Here is a 21,725-nt window from a genome sequence, read left to right on the forward strand (position 1 = left end):
CAGACGTGATGAACATAATGACCTCAGTAGCACATTACTGACTACTTCATTGCCTTTATAATGGCATGTGACAAAATAATGTACATTAATTGCTGACAAATCCACATATTTCATCCTTGCATACAGTATATTTATACAATGGCACATTCACTACCATTGCTCTGTACCTTACTAGAATATACAATCTTTTTACAAATTGGGTAGTTGTATAGTGCTTGTTTATTTTGCTTCTAGCTGTGTATATATAAACATACTGTATGACCATATGTGTTTCAGCAAATCACCACATGTTTAACCCACAACAGTCATCCACCTTCCAGTCCACCAACACCCCATTATCCATACAATATGGCACAGGCAGTATGACCGGCTACCTGGGATATGACACTGTCCAGGTAAGTGTTACTTCTATAAAGTCATGGCTTTAATACACAAGGGCCATTAATACATGTATAGACAATTCTTATTCTAAAAGCCAGTGGTTTTGAATCACAACACCCTAGATTATAAGAATTTTTTTTTACACCTCTAGGCCAAACATTTCTTATTGAGAAATATAGAAAACAAATAGGAAATTAATTCAATTGTGTTCATATATAATCCTTAGGTTCAGTTACATTGTAAGGGACAGGATTCAATTGTTTTTGTCAACATAGTTTATGGTTTGCAACCACAAGCACGGGGGTTGCCTATTATATTGACAAGAAATAGAAAAAGTTGATCATGGACCACCAGTCCTAGGCAACACTGCAATTGCCTAGGGTGCCATGACACACAGTTTGTGTACCACAGCTATAGCCAATTTTTGTCATGATTTATAATTCATGAATGTTTTAGCATTTATGTATTTTCCATTAAGGATTATAGACTTTTAAATTGCATTCAGTGACTTTTAGGTTAATAAGACTACAATGCCAGAATCCAGACTGTTGGGAGGTCATCTGGGACCAGTTAGGGTGGACTCCCTCATGTGCAGCAGTGACTGAGAGCTGCTTCCACCAGTCGCCCCCTCCCCCCCGCCCCCACCCATTAAGCGGCAGGTGACACGGCTCAAACATTTGTGACAGCTCTTTTTGCCTGTAGTTAGAAAAGTAGTGCCCACTGTGGGTCCTCATCACTGATGTCTGGGCGGACAACCCAATCACGTATGCTTTTCCCACGTGAAAAAGCAAGACATGATTTTCTTACTGTTCAACATATTTAAATCCTTATTGGATTGAATAATGTGCCAGTTTTACTCTGTCCTGCGGATATCATGGCTATTCGCATTGTACCTAGCAGGCCAAGTGATGTGATTGTCTGGAATGTTATATTACATTTTTTTTCTGACTAGGTAGGAATGTACTAGCCTCTGACCAGAAATTTTTCCATAATGTTGTTGAGTTGTATTATGAAATCCTCCTCATCTTTAAAATTGTTCTTACTTGCAAAAATTGCGAGTAAGGAAGACTATTAATGGTAGACACCAGATGAAAACTACTTGGAAGCAATACAGTGCTATGATCTGTCAGTTTGATATCTAGGGGTAAATTTACTAAAATGGGAGTTCTACAGGCAACCAATTAGAATCTGTTTCCTATTTATTTAGCACCTTCTAAAAGATAATAGATTGAATCTGATTGGTTGGCCATAGCAACATGTCATCTGAAACAGAACTCCCATTTTAGTAAATTTCCCCCATATAGCGTCAAGAGTTTACCTTGTTTAACATAGATCGCCACATCCAAGAAATCTATGGTGTTACTGTTAGTAAGGCGTTCTCTGCACCTGTCCCCATGGCATCCCTAGCAGCAGCTTCAGCCAGCACGCTGTTTTGTCCCTCTGTGGCCACCATTGTTAGTGGTAGGTGGCCCCACATCATGTGACAGCGCACTTAGCCAGGGCCGGTGCAAGGCTTCTCAGCACACTAGGCAAAACTTCAACCTACTGCCCCCCCCCCCCCCATACTGCCACCAATACCCACTTTCCAACCCCAGCCCCCCAGGAAGGTGGAAAAGTCCCCTACTTTCCTTGGAGGCCTCCCTTTGCCACCCACAACAGAGTACAAGGAGGAAGGGGCAGAAAATATGCCACAAGGAAAAGTATGGAGGTGAGGTCTTCGAGGTTCCACTGCCGCCATCTGCATTAAGTACAAGGATCCTCAAAAACATCCATTATTTTTTGGTAGGCAGACTTGGTGGTGCCCCTATCAGATCCCAGGGCCCCAGTCAGCTGCCTAAAGCTGCTTGATGGTAGAGTCAACCCTGACTTAGCCCATCAGCAGGCAGCATCCCCTTTTACACCAGCTTACCTCAGTGTGTGTCGCCGGCTGTGTCAGTTACCACAGCGCTCCTACAGTGTGTGTGTGACAGGGAGAGCTAGTGTGACAGCACATCCTGAGCCCCGCTGTCTTTCCCACTGGAGAAAGAGCCTGCTGTCAGTCACTGCCGGAGAGTTTCCCTGCACTTAGCGCCTGCAGCACTAGAGCAACCGAGACCCTCACAGACCACAGCTATTAGCCTGCACGCTGTGCAGACTCCAAGCCTGTTTCAAAGAGACCTCAAATACCCTTCTGTATCCACTACTGCTACAAGGATACAATAAGTACCTGCACCATACACCTGCCTATAATTACTTGCTACATCTGTACCTGAATGCTATATACTGCATATCTGCAAGTTAACCATTTTAGTACTACTGTAACAGTAACTCTATGCTCATTACTACATAAACCACATTCCTGGTTAAGCTTCCAAAACGTGTCTCGTCTAACATCACCACATGCACCGCTATATACTCTGCCAACAGTTACAACTTAATTTGTAGGTAATTTTAACTTGGCTACTAGAATGGTTTTGAGTCTATTTGATCTCAATTAACTAATTTTCAGTACCTATCCATGGCAGGATATCATCAATACAGTAAAGTATAGTACAACACCCTGCTGCTAGTGTGGTCTTTAGATAATAGAAAATACATTAGGAAGACGGAAAGGCCCTTTAAGAAAAGGGCAGCCTTGCATCGATCAGCCATTCAGTGGCCATCCAGTCAGAGCAAAGTAACCGATTTATGGCAAGACATTTTGTCCAGTTTAGTAATAATTTGTCTTCTATGACCACATCCCTCCCCTACCAGATTGTGGTAAATTGCTACTACACAGAGAATCAACATGGATTTTTCATCTAGATACTCTCTCTCCCAAGGGATTTAATGAATCCTTGCGGCTACACTGTTTCTTGTGAAGCATAACTCAAATATGTTGTTCTCTCAGTGTTATTATTAGGGTACCATTCATATCTCTGGCCACAAGATGGCGATATTGTATAACACTGATGTAGCTTTCACATCACACTTTTAAAACGGTATATTGCCGTTTTTTTGCCTTTTCAAACGTTTAAGGCTGCAGTGTGAAAGTGTCATAGTTGAAATACCATTTAAAGTTAACTGGTATTTCAACATGTTTAAAAAGCAGAGTCCTACCCGTTTTAAAGCCAATTCAGAGCCGTTTTTTGTGCTGTCTGAATGGCACTGAAATGGTATTTAGTAAAAAATATAGGTTAGAGCACTGTGATAGGCTGTCCCTTGTCTTGTGTCCCTTCCCTGAACCAGGAAATAAGGTGTGGGTAGAAACGTGTTCAGAGGTTAAACGGCTTGACTGGTGATGTGAATGGTACTTAAACTGTATTTTTAAATGGTAATCTGCTGCAATATGAACACTAGACCCGTTTAAAATACCATTTAAAATTACAGTTTTTCAAAACGTTTCTAAATGTTTTATGTGATGTGAAAGCTATTCCAAACAGTTTAACCTCTGTTTACCTTTTAAGATACTTTAAATGATTATTAATAACATGGGTGAAATTTAAGGGCGCAACACATGCCCTTGCTCTGGGCATCGAGGCATCTAGCTACACTGCTGAGTACCAGTCCTCTTACTTCTGCCAGCCAGTGTCACCAGGGAGTATCGCTTAATATGATAATATATCTTCATATGTAATGTATTATGTTCAGTGTATGCTTTAAAGATTACCCTTTATATTAAGTGTATTCATCAAAGTGTACCCTTTTATTGCATAACCTAGTCCTGAGGCTGCTCCTCCAACCCCCTGCCTCGTGCATCTTTGCTTTACATCCTGCCTGCCATCAGGCCACCTCCCACTTGCTCACATATCATGTCAACTGTCTGTCAACTCTTCCTAATAGAGTGTTAGCTATTAAGAGCAGGCCCCTCTTCTCATCACATTTCCCTTACAGCTCTCTCCCACTCAGGGACCATCTTTTTGCCTGCATACTTCTGATGGCAAATGCTCATCTTTAGCTATGGCCGCAAGTCCCTAGTAGTATGCAAATTCCTCCTTCGCTACATCTAAGCTGAAGTGTGTCTTGAATTGCGGTGCTCTTTCTTACCTGTACTATATTTTGTTATTTATTTACCGTCATTTAAGTTCTGTTTCCCTGTATTGTTCTATTATATGCCCTAAACAGCGCTGAGAAACACTTGTGGCACCTTATAAATAAATTGTAATAATATGTACCGGTATATTAATATATTAAAGTGTTTCTTAACATAAATCCAGTTTATGCAAAACTATAAATAGCATGATTAAATATGTGTTAACATACATTGCTTATATAGAATTAACATGTTTAACAGGGTTATCCTCTTTGTACTTTAAACTTCAGGTGGGAAACATCCAAATAACCAACCAGATATTTGGTCTGAGTCAGTCTGAACCTGGCTCTTTCCTCTATTACTCTCCATTCGATGGGATCTTGGGACTTGCTTTTCCAAGCTTGGCATCATCTCAAGCTACACCAGTATTTGATAATATGTGGAGCCAGGGACTCATTCCCCAGGACCTCTTTTCTGTCTATCTAAGCTCGTGAGTTATAAAGAATACGAAACTATACATCTTGATAAATTACCTTACATGGACAGGGCTAATCCTGAAAAGGTCATACCAATTCATCATGCAATAAACATTGTTTATGGAAGCAAAGGCAGCACCTTGAGGAAATACAATCAAACACAAAAGAAAATACAAGCTCTACACAGATAGGGCCATAGCAGGAATTAAACCAAAGCATGCCATGCAGTGAGGCAGTAATGACACTGTGCCAACCATACTGTACTTCTGTAGTTTTAGGTGCACTTCATTAGATAAAGTTATGGATTTCTTTAACCTAGTGTTATTGCAATTCAACTGCTTCTACATCATATGCTCTTTCCTCAAGCTACAACTGATTGAACCGGCTTTATATAAACCCAAACTTAGGCCCTTATTCTGATCGGTGCGGTAATGTCCGCGTGCGTTCGGCCCGCCGATGTTTTGTGTCTGCGCATGTGCAGAGGCGTCTCTGCGCATGTGCGAGCGGGGTGTACGGCCAAATCCCGCATGATATGTTAACACTCCAAACAGGGGGTGTAGAGGGGCGTGAAGGGCTATTTGGGCTCATTACCATATGCATACGCCCCGCGTTTCATGGGCGTTCCCATGAAAACGCTGGGCGTACGTATGGTAATGCGGCCGTGACGCACGTGTAGGGGGCGGACATATGACATCGCCGGATGTCAGCTGCCCGCCCAGATCCCTGCTTTTGCACGGAAAAATGTCCGTGTGGTCTGAGGTTGCGGGAGCTGGTGGAGCACTCGGTCCTGCATTCGATGGTCTGCGACCATCGAATGATGGGGGAGGTTCCCTGAGATGGAGGAGGCGTATTCCGTGAAAAATACACGTGCGGTCCGTTCGGACAGCTTCTTACCGCATACGGACGGAGTTGGCGATCCGTATGGAAGGCGGGGTTTCGCACGCACGGTCCTGGCCGCATATTCGGATCCAGCCGCACCAATCAGAATAAGGGCCTTAGTGTCTACATTGCTATATTGTTTGTATACGTACTGATTCACTGCCGTCAGGCAACTGCATGTGATCTGGGATGATTTTTCTTTTCTTCAGTCAAGGGCAGAGCGGCAGTTTCGTTCTGTTTGGTGGAGTGGACACATCCTATTACAGCGGAAACCTAAACTGGGTCCCACTGACAGCTGAAACTTATTGGCAGATAACAGTGGACAGGTGAGTTCGAAACATAATTTGATGGCAGATAACAAAAACTTGGCCATCTAGTCTGCCTGTGCGCATACATTTGCACATTAGAGTTTTTGTTGGGTGCCTCCCACAATCCAAAAATATACCTACCAAAATATTTTTGGATTTTGGGAGGAAACTGGAGCACGCAGGACGAAAACCCACACAAGTATGGAGGGAATATACAAACTGTACACAGTTGGGGCTAGGGAATTGAACCATGACCTCAGTGTTGTGAGGCAGTAATGCTAACCATTAAACTATACATATTGCTGAACTCAGGGCTCCTAATAATATCTAGGAATGTATGTTTATTAAAAAGGAAATTGTTTACTAACCAGAATAAAATAGACATGGATGTTACAAATACTTAATGTATTCCTTTTTTTCTCTCCTAAATCAGCATATCTATCAATGGACAGGTCATTGCTTGCAGCGGATCCTGCCAAGCAATTGTTGATACTGGTACCTCCCTGCTAGCTGGACCATCAAATCCCATTGCCAACATTCAGTACAACATTGGAGCAAGCCAGGACTCAAATGGACAGGTGAGATGAATATGAGGTGGATAACCGTTGTTGAGGTATTGCTGTACATTCAGTTTATGATATCAATATTGGATGCATCTTTCTATCTTACTCTTAGTATGTGATCAACTGCAACAGCATCAGCAACATGCCAACTATTGTCTTTACTATCAATGGTGTTCAGTTCCCACTGCCAGCCAGTGCATACGTGCGTCAGGTAAGTTAGCCCATATTTATTAGCAAATACAATATACTGGTATTCCACAATTGTGGTGCGCTTGGATGAATGCAATTTCTATGCACATATTGACATGATGTTCCCAAAATCTAACATACTTTCTTATGCAACAGAATCAACAGGGATGCACCAGCGGTTTCCAGTCCATGAATCTGCCAACCAACTCAGGAGACTTGTGGATCCTGGGAGATGTATTTATCCGTGAATACTATGTGGTTTTTGATAGAGCCAATAATTACATAGCAATGGCTCCAATTGCATAAAGAAGAGTTCAGCACCTAACCCTCATCTACACAGACTGCATTGTATATGTTACTGGTTATAACGGTTTCATTTCCACTTTTACCATAAAATAAAAAAACATTATATATATATATATATATAATGGTATAATGATTCTTTGAATAGTTTATGGTCTGGCTGTTTTGTCCATTTAACAAACAATATTATACTGTATAAAACCGAAGTTTGTGTTATGGTAGAATTGGAACATTTGGAGAATGTCATGCAATAAAAGTTTCTGAGCAATATAAAAAATATTTAACTTGTTATTAAAATGATGAAGATGATACTTCCACTAACCACGTAGGTTCTCAGCATTAATACTCTAGACCCCAAACAGTACATGACTTCCAGGTCTCCTCTCAGAGGGCGGGATTCACCAAACACAAAATTCTGTAAAAACACAGTTTTCTGGGTTTTTACCGCATTTTCATATGCAGCAAAGCCCCACCGCCGGGGCTTCACTGCAGGGGGGTTACACCAGTTATAGATGGCGTAACCCCATGGAAGCCTATGGGCTTCCCTTCGCCTCCCCGTCCCCCCGCCAATCCGCGCAGCACCCCCCTCACCTATGTCCAGGCAGCCTCCTGTTGTGCTGCCCGGACCAGTGATCTCCTCCTGCCTGCACCGCTTCTGGGTGTAGGGAGGAGGAGGAGCCCTCTCACAGCTGGCTGAGGGTTCAGTGAGGGAGGGGGGACCAGCTGCACATCGCCGCCCATCACCTTTGTATTAATAATCGCATATGTTACTGCATATGCCATTATTAACATTGCGAGTGCTGGCGATGTGCGGCCGGGATTATTAGAGAATCCCGCCCAGAAGTATAATAATTAACTCTACCTGTGGTTCTTTTAAAATGGGTCAGTAATGAATACTGTTTCCCTGTAAAACACAATGTTTCCCCCAGCACCCTAACTGATACCAGTAACAAGATATAAATCCTATATGGTAACAGAATTCAGAGATCTTGGTTACATATATTTGCGTAAATGTATGAATAAGCTCCAAAGCTGTCATCAAGGATTCTCTGTGTAATGTGGGTCCCTAACACTACTGGGGTGTTTGGGGGTGCACCAAATACCCCTCCTGATTTCCAAGGGTGAAACGGGTTCAATGTGAAAGGTGCAAAAACGGTAATTAATCTGTAATACACAGTTTAGAACATGCTATGTGACAGGGGTTTTACGAAATGTTTTAAATACAATGTCTTAAGCAGGTTTTGCTATGTGAAAGCAGCAAAAGATAATGAAATGTAATTAATATATTAAACAAAGTGTTAGTGAAGAAATTAGTAAGTGCTAAGTGTAATTAGAATGTAATAGTGTGCCCAGGGCCACCTTCAGGGGGATACTGTGGGTACAGCAGACTCGGGCCCGGCCACTGTGACAGAGAGGAGAGGTCCCGGACAGCTCATACCCCCACCACTAGTGTTCCTCCGGCATCCGCAGCTTTGCCAGTGACGCCACTAGGGGGGTGTAAGTGGTGCGGTCCACACCCGGGTGGAACGAGCCAAATCCCCCCGCCCCCCCAGGCAATAGCAGTGCACCTGCATCCTCCACAGCTGCAACTGCGCAGCCACGGAGGACATATGCAGCGTCAGGAGCCGGAGTCCCACAATTTGTGGGTATTTAGGGAACGGAGCTTAATGCCAGGAAGGGCCGCCCCCCATCATAGTCGCCTGCAGCTGCAGACAAGTGGCAAAATATAATACCTGCTTCCCTCTGTCTATCCTCGCACTACTTGGCGCAACAGGTAATGGGGGCTCTGCATGGCAAAGCTTATATATGGTATGCTTTGCCATGCAGAGCCACAATTTCTAGTGGCAGCCCTGAGTGTGCCACACTAGAGCCATCCAGCCTGGGCTTTCTGGTTTATGAACCTAGATATATTGCTATTCTGTTAACTTTTAGGATTTATATCTTGTTACTGGTATCATTTAGGGTGTGTGTGTGGGGGGGGGGGGGGGGGGGGACACAAAGCAGGTCTGATTCGGCCCAGCACCTTGAATTATACCTGTAACAAGATGTATATCCTAAAAGTTAACAGATGGTGTGGGTCTGCACATGTACATAGCCGTAAACCCCCACAGCGAACGCCTTTGGCAAGATTTTCACTCGCCTCGGCATTCGCGGCATAATAGCAGCTATGTTCTGTGGTGGACACCGGCGTTTCACGGGCATACCCACAAAAACTGTGTGCACGCCCATAGAACCACTGGGCAGGTCCCAGGGAGCGCACCCAGACACATCAGCGTACATATCGCTCATAGTGTACCAAGGGGATCTGGTTGACGGGGGGGGGGGGGCATGGCGTTAACCTGCTTGCTACGCTTAGAATATATGCAGCCCAAAGTGTGTTTTCCTTAGTGAGAATTACCCCTCTATTGCGAGCACCTGAGTGATTACACTAAACTAATTGAGCATCTGCCAGTATACAGTATATATACACCTCTGTACCTGCTGGGTGGAAACCGCTTAACTATTGTAAAGTATGTTTTAGGATATATAAATTCTAGGCATCCATTTGAAATAGATCGGTTTCTTTGGAAGCACCAGTCAGCATTTGGTAAAAAAAAAAAAAAGGCATCTAGTACAATGCTGAATTTTAATGAAGCAGCTTTGTGTCCTAAGTTTAGACCAGGAGCTGCACAATACAGTATTGTTTTGCAGCACTCCTTATTTATTGTGAAGTGACTAGCTAAAAAATGTTAACCAGCAGAAAAAGTTGAAAAAGTGTGATCCTACACTTGCTGTAATGATGGCCGTACACTAGACCAGGCTGGCCAACCTATGACACGCCAGATGTTAGGATAATACTCATCCCAGCATACAGATGTATCCGGCCTCATTCAGCCGGGTGCTGGTGGTCGGATCAACAACCGCCGGAAGGGGACACGCATGTGCATCCCCTTTAAATAGAGCCCACCACCGCTGCCCTCCACCATCTCCAGGCTGCTCCCCCCCCAACCATGCCTGTCTCCAAGATGGAGCGCCTCTCCACCGGCGATCGCCAGTGGGGACATTCTGGTGATTCCCGGTGCTGAATGAGCGGCTCCATCTGTACTTTGCCACAGTTTTAGCATTCCAAATATAGTAAAACGGTGGCAATGCATAATGGGACTTCAAAACAGCTGGAGAGCCACAGGTTGGTCAACTTTCATACAACCGTCCAACCAGTTGGCTGTACTGAAAATCTGGTATTGTATGGGAATACATTAATCTCCAATTTGCTCACAAACCCAGGAAAAAGGACAAAATATTCAGTTAAATTGTTTAAATCAAAACAGATTCAACTACAGTACATTGTTGAAAGTGACAGTTTTTGTCAGGTTCCAGCTTTTGGGGCAGAAATATTATGCCTGGAGAAAAGATAAACTGGAGATACAGTAAAGTGAAGGGTGATAAAGCACCAGCCAATGAACTGTGTTTGAAAATGACAGTTGGAAGTTGATTGGCTGGTGCTTTATCTCCTTTCACTTTAATCTCCAGTTTATCTCTTCTCCAGGCTTCATACATCTGCCCCTTTGTATGAAATGACTGAATTACAAATTATATTTGCTCCCATCCAGTGCCAGAATTTTATTCCATCCAACAAACTTATCTGGATGGATGGATTCTATTGTTGGAAAGCCCATGTATCAGCAAAAATGGCAGTGAATTGTTGAAACCGGCTGTGGATTGGACAATGCAGACAATTCTTTTTAAAAGGTTGAATCTGCATAGGTGAGTCTGGGACAAAAATGGCCTGGGATTGAATACTGATGGCTGATTTAGTTGCCTGTCAGAAATATTGGATGGGATTGAATACCCCCAATGTGTGTTTTGGGACAGAATAATCATCATCACCACCGGTATTTGGTTGCAAAAGCCCCCCAAAAAACTGACAACAATTTAAGAACGAGCAGACAGTAAAATTAGGAGTCCATAAGTATTTATTACAATACATGGTTAACTTTTGTGCTTTACTGGTCTTGGCAATTTGTCATGTGACTGTGCTTTACTTAATTTCTACAAATAAACTACTACCGATTTATCAGAGAGGCATATTAATAAAAAATAATTAAATAAAAGGAGATGAATAGTATGCAATATATAGCAAATTCACTAAATTTGACAACAAATCAAGAAGTGAATTATACCCCTTTCAGACAGAAAAAAAGACCCGGGAATTTCCCTGCTCTTGCCGTGTCGACCCGGGTTTTTCTTCTGTCTGAAAGGGTCAACACGGGTCTAAAGTTCCGGGACTTCGACCCAGGTATTTACCTGGGTTTTTCCCGGGTCTGTATTCCAAAAACCCGGGTCGCCGGCTGTCTGAAAGGAAATGACCCGGGTTTTTGGGATTATTACACATTGTTAGGCACTGATTGGCTCTCCTGGTGGGGTGCTGGCTGATTGGTTGTGAGGATAGGCTTCTCTGATTGGCTGGGAGGGCATGGCAATGGAGCTGGCCTCTGAGGTCATTAGGGAGCTGAAAAAACTATAGCATGGCCCACTGGTAGAAGCAAGAGGTGAGAGCTGCTGGCAGTGAGAGGGGAGGAGGATATCGGCAGATGACTGGGACAGTCAAAGATGCCACAGTGTACTCAAACATTGCAAATATACTGACAGCCATGTGAGGTAACCTGTACCTTCCAGTATATAAAAACAATAACACTTGTTTACAACATATCCTTGTGTCATGCCATGGTTAATGCAATGCAGTGAGCAGTCACCACCCACTTTTGATGACCTCATCTCTGTGTGCCATTAAAACTGTCCTATTCTTATGACACACAGAGTTTTGCAGGAAAAATCCGTCTTCTGTGTGAAAGGGGTCGACACGGGAAATACCCGGGTTTTTGCTCCTGTGTGAAAGGGGGTCAGCCCCTTGCTGCCTAGTTGTACCCGGGTTTTTGTATCCGGGAAATACCTGGGTTTTTGGGATTTTTCTGTCTGAAAGGGGTATTACTTAGCGCCAAACTTTTCCCCAGCTAATTTCCATTTATTGCTCTATAAAACGGCTTCTTAGGTACTCTGAAAGAGCCAAGATTGGCACTTAGATTTGGAATTATTTATCATTTTTAATGTACAATTTGGAAAATATCCCATAAAATACAAGTCTCTTAAGAAGAGATGCTAATATGAACATACCATTTAAACTTGTCTCAGTAGGGCTACCAGATTATTCCTTTAAAAGGAGCGCATGTATGAATTACAAAAGGATATTTGAATGATTAAGACCATTAGAGATGTACAGTAGACTTTAAATCAGTCAATAACAAAATGTGAAATTTGTATGTATCCTCTTTTAAAGAGTAAACTGGTAATCCTTTCTACGCATTTCATATAAATTCTTTTACACATAATTTTTTCTCTCCTTTCTGGCATACACAGACTTCACATGCAAAATGGCTTCTCCCACTTATTACCAATATAAAGTAACCCAATAGTTAACTCGGTCTATCACTATCTGTGATACACCAGTTGAGTAATGTGGTGCCTTAAAAACTGATGTGCTGTACTGTAAGGGGGTAAATCCTAGTTGAGGGACTCACTGCAGCAGTATGTATGACTGAACTTTAATATCAGAGTTTCTGCTAACCAAATTCCCATAAGCCAGTGGTACACTCGAGTCATGGCGCTCTAGAGTATCAGCATTTTTTCCATGGCACTCCTTGGCCAAGAAATTCAGCAACAATTATTAATTTAACTTGTGCATACCGATCATACTTAAATTCAGCTGCGCTTTTGTTGACCATTTACTTTGCAGCCATGGTTTTGCCTATTACATTGACCATAAAAAAATTTAAAAGGAGTACTTTTTTGGTATGTGTACTGTACCAAACTGTGGCAGTCCCCTGCAAGTTGCCCACAATACCCAGTTTGGGAATCATTGGTCCCCCTAAGCAGTGTGTCAATGCCTGCGTTAGCTTGCTCCAAAAATGTTTCTTTGATGATCTTTTTATTAGAATATAATTTAAACTTGTTGCACTTTCCATTCTGGATTGTACAGTTTAGAGGGTACAGGGAGGCTTTGTGCTTTTTTTTTGGAAAGTTTTATATTTTACAATCAGAACCAATGAAATCTATAGCTTAGGTAACTTGTTCACAAATATCTACCTTTGTATAGTAGATGTTCAGACCATAAAAAGCACATATTACAATGCATTGTGATGGGATCTCACAACAACTAACAATAAAAACAACAATAGTAAGTGACTTGCTAGAGTAGATGTTCAATTCTACAATGCAGATTATTATTTATATTCTGAATGTGAGATCTCAAATGTACTATTGCCTCATACAACTTTAATAAAAACATGTATTATAAAAAAAACAACAACACTTATTTATACATCTACTTAAAATAATAGAATAAGAACACTTGTGACTCTTTGTCAGGTAGATGAATATTCTCTGTGCTTTTATCATCAAACCTGCTCCAGATTAGGCAATATAGCCTGGAACTGTAAGGAAGAAGTGGTAAGCTTCAAATAAAAACAAATCAAATCAGACAGAATTCTGATTGGGCAGTATGACTAAGTCTGAGGGTGACTAATATTCAAAAATATCAGTATCCGTGAATTTTTTTTGACACGTACAGACGTACGTGTTAAAAATCTATAATGATCTGTTTGCACAGTCTATCCATAAATACATCTGAACTTGTCCAATTGCAAACCAATGGTCATCTACAAATGTTCTACAAATCCAGTTATTCAATGGTTACTCTGAACAAAATGATAGCAGCATGTATGCCCATTTTAATAAACCACACAATAACATTTCCACAGGCCATGGATATACAGATTCTCTCAACTTGGTCTGATTACAATAAAATGCTGATGGCCTGGGAACTGTACTGCCAAGAGCCCAAAGGAGTCTTGACCTGGTATTTTGTCAAACACAAATGGATAATCATTCTCTAGAACACTGAAGTTCACAGTTACATAAATTAATAATTGCTTGAATTGTAATTCTGTAAATATCATTGTATACATCTACATGTGCTAATGAATGACTGCCAATTTAATACAGAGCATATCATCAAATAAATTAAACCAATCTTAGTAACTATAGTGTAGATTCCCACATGGATCCAGACACTCCAACATACCCTTTATTCGACCCTGTCCACTTCCATCTAGCCTCCTAACATGTTAAACACTCGTTCTAGTGGCACTACTCAGAAGCACTGGGCATCATTTTTTTCTTTTAAATAGGTTCTAAATATGCAACATAGTGAATAGGACCCACGCGCATCTTCTGCTGATTAAAATGATATGCATCCTGTGACGGCGGCTGTATCTGCATAGGAAATGCTATGTTACAATGTTTTCCAGAAAAAAAAAACACTATAACATTCAATGTTTTATGCAGATACAGCAGCATTAGCACACAGAGTTTGTTTTTTGCAAATAAAATCTTATTTCACAGAAAAATAGCAAAAAATACCCTGGGTGCTACAGTCACACAAAGCTCATGCCACTTGTATTGCATGGAGGATAGATGTACTGTACAGTATGTGGACATATCTGAATACTTGGTGTACACACCCAAATTCATTCGGTTTCAAACTTGGTTTGTTGATTTCTTGATTTTACCAATTCATAATATTCTGGATATATCATGTGCTGTGTAATCAAACCTTTGGCTGCTTAATTAGAATAGAGAATGCAGGATCTCACTCCTCATACTCAAATAACGGACATCGTTCTGGATCATAAAATACATTATACATATGTTGCAGCACAAGTCTCTAAAGATGATTGATATATCTATTCAGAAACTTAATCTTATCAAATGGTGTATTACTTAATTGCTTTCATAACACAATGGTTTATGTTTATGAATAGTCTATCTTCTTACACTTGCCCCAACTACTTCCATTCCTTTACCCCTTGACCCATCTTTCTTTCGGTCTTCTTGATCACCCCTGATCCTTTCCATGTAGCTCAAGATTTCTTGAGGTTCTCTCATTCCCATGTCTTTGCATACCCACATAATGTCCTCTTCACTAGCAACCAATATGGATCGCACTGATGGATCATCATGCACTTTTTCTTTTGCACCATGTAGTGGTGTTCTGAAAGCCATAACCTCATTTCTTTTGGCTTCTAAGCAGGCCCTAGATTGGTTTGCAGGTATAGAGAATGATCGTGCATCAGATGGATGGGCACTAGTAGTTTCAACTCCTTGGGAATTTCTCACTGGATGGAAAGTACTAGTCAGACTTTGTGGTCCCCTCTCCCTTCCTTCCCACTGCCCTGTTTCCTCCTCTTCCTCGTGCACTCCTCCTTGGGTCCTTGGTCCATCTGCTTCTGGGCCTTCTAACCATACCCAGTTTGGTGCTTCATGATTTCCAAGTCCCTCGGGTGCTGATTTTTTTCTATGTCTCCTGATAAAAGCTAAGCAACTCAGAAAGAACAGAAGAGTTAGGAGCGAGAAGATGGCAAGTAGCCCATATAGTCCCTCCTCCAAGCCTGGTATTCCCCATCGTGTTGTGACAATGTCATCCAAGCCAGAAAGGGACTCATCTTCAATGGTGGGTTCACCACTCCTTAGAATTATGTCACTGGTACCTGGAATAACACTGTTGGCATTTGAGTTTATATCACCGTCCCTGGTGATTAAGTCACTGTCACCCTGTATTATGTCACTGCCAGGATAGTCACCACTTTCTGTTCCATTCTTCGGAAAAGTTACTCGAACATACCCAGCACTGAGCAATCCTGATGATTCTCCTTCGCGACACTGCTCTGGCAGAGAGAGAGTCATGCGCAGTAGAGGTCCTTCCCCTGGGTTCTCAAAAATTAACACTGGCAATGAGCTTGCAGATAACCCTGGTCGACGAACTGATATGACAGTGGGATCAGATGACACAACAGACAATGACAACTCCAGAGGGTTATAAAGGGTGACTGGAACAATAGTCCTATCACTGAACAGCATCCAGACACACAGGATAGCTTCCTAAAAAGACACAATAACAGGTTAAGTTATACCATTTATAGTACTGTGGGAATTTTTTTTAAGCTCCTACTACAGTAACTGAATTGGGGATGTTACACTACTTTAGTTACAAATCTTTTAAAATTCAGTTTGTGTTTGTTTTTAAAGACTTTTAGAGGGAAAAACGGTTCTATGAAAAATAATGAAAGTAATAAAACATTTTAAAAACAAATTAAAGCTGGCCAGACACTTATGCAATTTTGCCCGATTTCATCAGATTCCATAGCTTTGGGACGAGAAATCGGGTAAAATCGGGCAAATTGCATGTGTTTAGGATCCTATCCATGGTCCCGTTTTCATCAGATTGGAGGCCCTGGATCAGAAGTGATGCACGTAGCATCTGTCTCCAGCAGCACTTGCTGTGATCGCATGTAAAAAGGACTGCATGCAATATATATTGCATGCAGTCCTTTTTGCATGCAATCCAGCTACTGGGGAAGCTTCATGGCTGTTCAAGGGGGATCAGCTGTGACTTTTCCCTCAGAGAAATCAAAGTAATGTACAGTATCCCTTATCACTGGTTATTTATTGGCATTTAAGCTGCATTACATTTTTAACTTAATTGCAAAACACATGTAAATTTAAAGCTCATTCTATCCTGTGGGCCCATAGTAAAGGAAGCTGATAAGAATAATGTGCTTTTGTACTGTGGGAAAAAAAATTTTACGCTACTTGTTCCACATCTGTATACTGATCCATAGTGCTTTATTTACATACATATTACATATAAAAGGTTTAAATGAACATTGCACCAGTGATCAGGGGTGTATTAATACCCTAAGGGGAATTTGTAGTTTCCACTAAGCAGCGGGTACCATAAACCAGCAAGCAAGTCCTCTGTCCTACGCTGCACCATCTTCACAGAGGGAAGATGGTGCATGTACAAGAGAGCAAAAGCTCTCGTGCACTGCCTATACACTGCACTAATTAGAAATACACCTGTGGTTGGGATATATTTTTCAGTTTCATACATCTAATAGTCACTTACCTATACACTCCAAGGTTCCCTTCTTCTCAAAGGGAGCTTTGGACTACATGTAGAAATCCCCTAAGAATTAATGGACTATACATGATAGGCCATTGACATGAGCAGAGCTGCAAAGAAAATGGCTTTTTAATCCCATATCCGTAGCTTTAATATTTACTGATTTGTGGTAAAAGTAGGATGCACCAGGATTAACGCACAGTGCCAGCCAGTGACTACTGTGGGAACTACGTGCAAGTTACTGAGTTGCTACTGACATTAATCTCTACTTTTGCAGAGGGACTCAAAGCGCAGCAGTTCTATTCTTCTCGGTTTTCTTTCTAGTGCAGTCATTCTGAACCTGGCTCCTCAAGTACCCCCAACAATTCAAGTTTTCCAGGTCACTTAGCAGGTATACAGGTGCATTCATTACTCAATGACACGTTTTAAAAGATCCATAGGTGATGCCAATTATTTCACTTTTGATTCAGTGAAAAGACCTAGAAAACATGCACTTTTGGGGGTACATGAAAACCGAGTTAGGGAACCACTGTTCTAGTGAATGCCGCAGATGTATTTGTGCTGGGGGGGCGCGGTCTGGTAACGTCACCGCGATGTCCGTAATGCGTAAGCAAGGGAGATGGGAAGGAGGTCTTAGTGCAGATGCTGGGAGTTTTCTGCAGGGCGCTGCAGACATCTACGGACATCGCGGTGACATCACCAGACCGCGTCTCGCCAGCACCGCTGCAGGCAGCAAGATCCCGCAGGAGTCCAATAACGACTCAGAGAAAAGGATTTACCACCAGGTATTAAAATCCTATTTTCTCTATCATCCAAATGGGATATTGGGGATGTATGTGAATTATACCCAAGATTCAAGGACGGGTGGGATTGTGCGTAGATTGCTGCTGCACCGCATTCTCAAACTGAATGTCCTCTTTTGCAATGGTGTCAAATTTATAAAATTTGATGAATGTATGCTGGCTCGACCATGTAGCTGCCTTAGATAGCTGCAGAGCCGAAACACCCCGGGCAGCCGCCCAGGATGCACCCACTGCCCTGGTAGAATGAGCCCTAAAATTAGCAGGGTCAGGTAGGCCAGCCCACAGCATAGGCCTGCTTGATAGCTGTAGAAAGCCAGCGAGCAACTGGTTGCTTTGAGGCAGGGTGACCTTTTTTAAGAACAAAAAGGGAATCCGTTTTGTGCAGCCTACCCATCCTCTGGACGTACAACCTGAGAGCCCGAACCACATCCAACATAGCAGGGATCTCCGAGTTAGGCCCACCTGCTGGAACCACAATAGGTTGGTTCAAATGAATGGTCGAAAAAACCTTTGGAATAAACTGTGGATTTGTTCTAAGCACCACCCTATCCTCATTGAATATAAGGTTTGGGCTCTTGCAAGACAGAACGCGGTTGAATATGCAGCACCCCTTGCAGAAAAGTCTGGACCTCCGGAAAGGAAGCCAATTTCTTCTGAAAGAAAATGGAGAGGGACCAAATCTGTACCTTTTAGAAACCTAAACGTAGGCCCAACCACAAACCAGACTGCAGAAAATAAAGAAAGTGGTCCAATTTAAATTCTGCTTGTGGAAATTTTAACTGTTCACACCAACCTACATACCTCCTCCAAAGGTGATGGTAATGTGCAGAAGTCACTGGTTTCCTGTCTTGAGTCATCGTAGAGATGACTGACACATGCAAACCTTTGTGAGCTAGAATCTGCCGCTCAACCTCCAGGCCGTTAAATGTAGTTGCCCTGGCAGACGCAGGGACCCTGAGTGAGCAGGTCTCTTCCTTGAGGAAGGCGCCTTGGGTCATCCACTAACATGGCTTGTAGGTCCGCGTACTATGCGCTGCGAGGCCAGTCAGGAGCTATCAGAATTGCTTCAACTCCGTCTGTTCTTATATTTTTTAGAACCATCGCCAGTAATGGAATTAATGAGAATACATACACCAGGTCGTAATACCAAGGTGCTGTCAGTGCGTCCACTGCCTCCGCTTGAGGATCTCTGGTACCGAGCCAACTTCTTGTTGAGTCTGGTCGCCATCAGATCTATCTGTGGGTTTCCCCACCGATCCACAATGCGTGCAAAGACTTGCTCTTTCAGGCTCCATTCCCCCGGTGAAGGTCGTGATGACTCAGGAAGTCCGCCTCCCAATTGTCCACCCTGGGGATGAAAAAGGCAGACAGTGCAGTCAGATCAGCCTCTGCCCAACTGAGGATCTTGGTGACCTCCCTCATGCAGGACTTGCTCTCCGTACCGCCTTGGCGGTTGATAAATGCTACTGTCGTTGCATTGTCCGACTGGACTTTTACCGCCTGATCTTCCAGCCAAGGTGCAGCTTGCAGAAGAGCGTAAAACACCGCTCTCAACTCCACGATGTTTATGTGGAGTTTTGATTCCCAAAAGGACCACCTGCCTTGGAAAGTCCTTCCCAGCATCACGGCGCCCCATCCTTGGAGACTGGCCTCTGTCGTTAGCAGAATCCAATTCTGGATCCCAAACTTCCTGCCTGCCAGCAGGTTTGGAAGATGGAGCCACCATTTTAGTGATTCCCTGGATCTCATGGACAGGAAAATTTTCCTGTGCATCTGCAGGTGGGAACCTGACCATTTGCTTAGGAGGTCTAACTGGAACACATGGGAGTGGAACCTCCCATATGAGATCGGCAACCATCTTGCCCAGGACCCGGATGCATTGATGGACAGAGACTTGTATCGCAGCCAATAGATCACTCACCAGGATCTGGAGCGCTTGAACCTTGTCCCCTGGCAGAAAGACTTTCTGCTCCCTGGTATCCAGTACTATGCCCAGATACAGCAGCCGTTGCGATGGGATCAGTGAGGACTTGGGAAGGTTCAGTAACCACCCGTGTGCAATGAGGACCTGTGTAGTTACCTGAATTGCCAGATTCAAAGCCTCCTCCAACCTGGTCTTTATAAGGAGGTCGTCCAGATAGGGTATGATGTATTTCCCCCTCTTTCTGAGTAAGACCATCATCTCCTCCATCACCTTTGTGAATACGCGGGGTGCAGTGGACAGACCAAAGGAAGGGCCTGAAATTGATAATGGTCTTCCAGAATGGCAAACCTCAGGACTGCCTGATGTGGGACCCATATTGGGATGTGCAGGTAAGCGTCCTTCACATCGAGGGATTCTAGGATCTCTCCCTGCTCCAATCCCGCAATGACCGCCTGCAGGGACTTCATCCTGAAAGTAGTTACCTTTAGGAATGGATTGAGAGACTTTAAGTTTAAAATTGGCCGTACCGAACCGTCCGGTTTTGGTACTACAAAAAGGTTGGAATAGTAGCCCCTGCCCCTCTCCTGAGGAGGGACCGGGATAACCACCCGAGACAGTAATAGTTTCTGAATCGCCTGTAACAGGGTGGCCTGAGTCTCTTTCAAAGCTGGTAGCCCTGATTTGAATAACCTGTGCTGGGGTGGCTTTTTTTGTACCAAGGATTGGTACAGTACGCGTCCCACACCTGGCGTAGTGTAGCAGACGAGCTCCCACCAGAAGTACGACCCGTGGTGGTGCTGGGTAGTCATGCAGAGGGCTTTGATGCGGTAGCTCCGGAGCAACGATCCTGGCCTACAGGGGTTGCGGCCTTACGGAAATTTGTCCGAGAACCCCTCTGCGCATTGGAGCCGCCTCTCGCCTTCTGGCGGAATCTGGTGGCCCCAAAAGGACTGCTGCGCCGGACCTGAATGTTGATTTCCCAGCAGTAGCCTTAGAAATCAGGTCATCCAACTCACTCCCAAACAATCTGTTCCCCGTATAAGGGTGATTTTCCACACTACGCTTCGAATCAGCGTCAGCCGCCCACTGGCATAGCCATGGCTAAATTGAATGCATTTATTGCACCTAATTCTTTTTGTGCATCGCACAGCATTTTGGCTGTATCTTGGATGTGGCACAGTTTTTCTGAAACCTGCGCCACTGTCCTGTCCCCTTGTAAACCTTCCAGTATCTGGGAGGCCCAGGTGTGGACGGCCTTAGCCATCCAGCAACTCGCCAGTACCAGACGCTGACATGCGCTGCTAGCGGTATAAACCGCCTTAAGGGTAGCTTCTACCTTTTTATCAGAGCTGTCCTTCAGAGATGAGGACCCTGGTACCGGTAGTACCACCTTTTTGGACAAGCGTGATAAGGATGTTTCTACAACAGGAGGCTCCTCCCACACCTTTTGGCCAGCTGGCTCGAAAGGGAATGCAGACACAAACCGTTTTGTGAGTTTAAAACGCTGTTCTGGGGACTTCCAAGCCGACTTGAACGCGTCCTCCAAATCAGCCTGTTCTTGATAAACAATAGGCTGCTTTTTCTGGGCTCCAAAGAATGGATCCCCCACTACAGACTCAGTTAAAGGGATTGTAAAAGAAGGATTCAGACTAATAAACCGTGCGCTAATTAGCAGCTAGAGGAAATCAAATCCAATTAATGAAGAACCACTTCACACAAAGTTATACAATACCACAAAAGATATTGGATAATTTCCACAGCGCTAAAGGTGATGATCCTTTTACTCTCTAATCGGAAAACAACCTCAAAAAAAGAGAAAGAAACAACAATAGTGTAATATTGCTAATTATATAATGACCACAATTACATGTATAACACCTTTGGTTGGAAAAATTTGTACCAGAATTTATT

General features: G+C 43.1%; 2 protein-coding genes across 4 annotated transcripts in view; one reads left to right on the forward strand and one right to left on the reverse strand.

Annotated features, from left to right (window-relative positions):
- Positions 1-7,347, forward strand: part of LOC146007613 (pepsin A-like) — a 76,832-nt gene extending 69,485 nt beyond the window's left edge. For both annotated transcript variants that reach the window (XM_083146096.1, XM_083146097.1), the window contains exons 4-9: positions 277-395; positions 4,663-4,862; positions 5,937-6,053; positions 6,469-6,613; positions 6,711-6,809; positions 6,944-7,347. In XM_083146096.1, coding sequence (XP_083002222.1) covers positions 277-395; positions 4,663-4,862; positions 5,937-6,053; positions 6,469-6,613; positions 6,711-6,809; positions 6,944-7,093 — 830 coding nt within the window. In that variant the 3' untranslated portion in view covers positions 7,094-7,347. The remainder of the gene's footprint in view (positions 1-276; positions 396-4,662; positions 4,863-5,936; positions 6,054-6,468; positions 6,614-6,710; positions 6,810-6,943) is intronic.
- Positions 7,348-11,025: 3,678 nt separating this feature from the next.
- TMEM132A (transmembrane protein 132A) overlaps positions 11,026-21,725 on the reverse strand; it is a 141,847-nt gene continuing 131,147 nt past the window's right edge. For both annotated transcript variants that reach the window (XM_083146099.1, XM_083146098.1), the window contains one exon: positions 11,026-16,063. In XM_083146099.1, coding sequence (XP_083002225.1) covers positions 14,948-16,063 — 1,116 coding nt within the window. In that variant the 3' untranslated portion in view covers positions 11,026-14,947. The remainder of the gene's footprint in view (positions 16,064-21,725) is intronic.

This window comes from Crinia signifera, chromosome 6 (genome assembly GCF_055691185.1).
Source record: "Crinia signifera chromosome 6, ASM5569118v1, whole genome shotgun sequence".
In the NCBI taxonomy this organism is placed as follows: domain Eukaryota; kingdom Metazoa; phylum Chordata; class Amphibia; order Anura; family Myobatrachidae; genus Crinia; species Crinia signifera.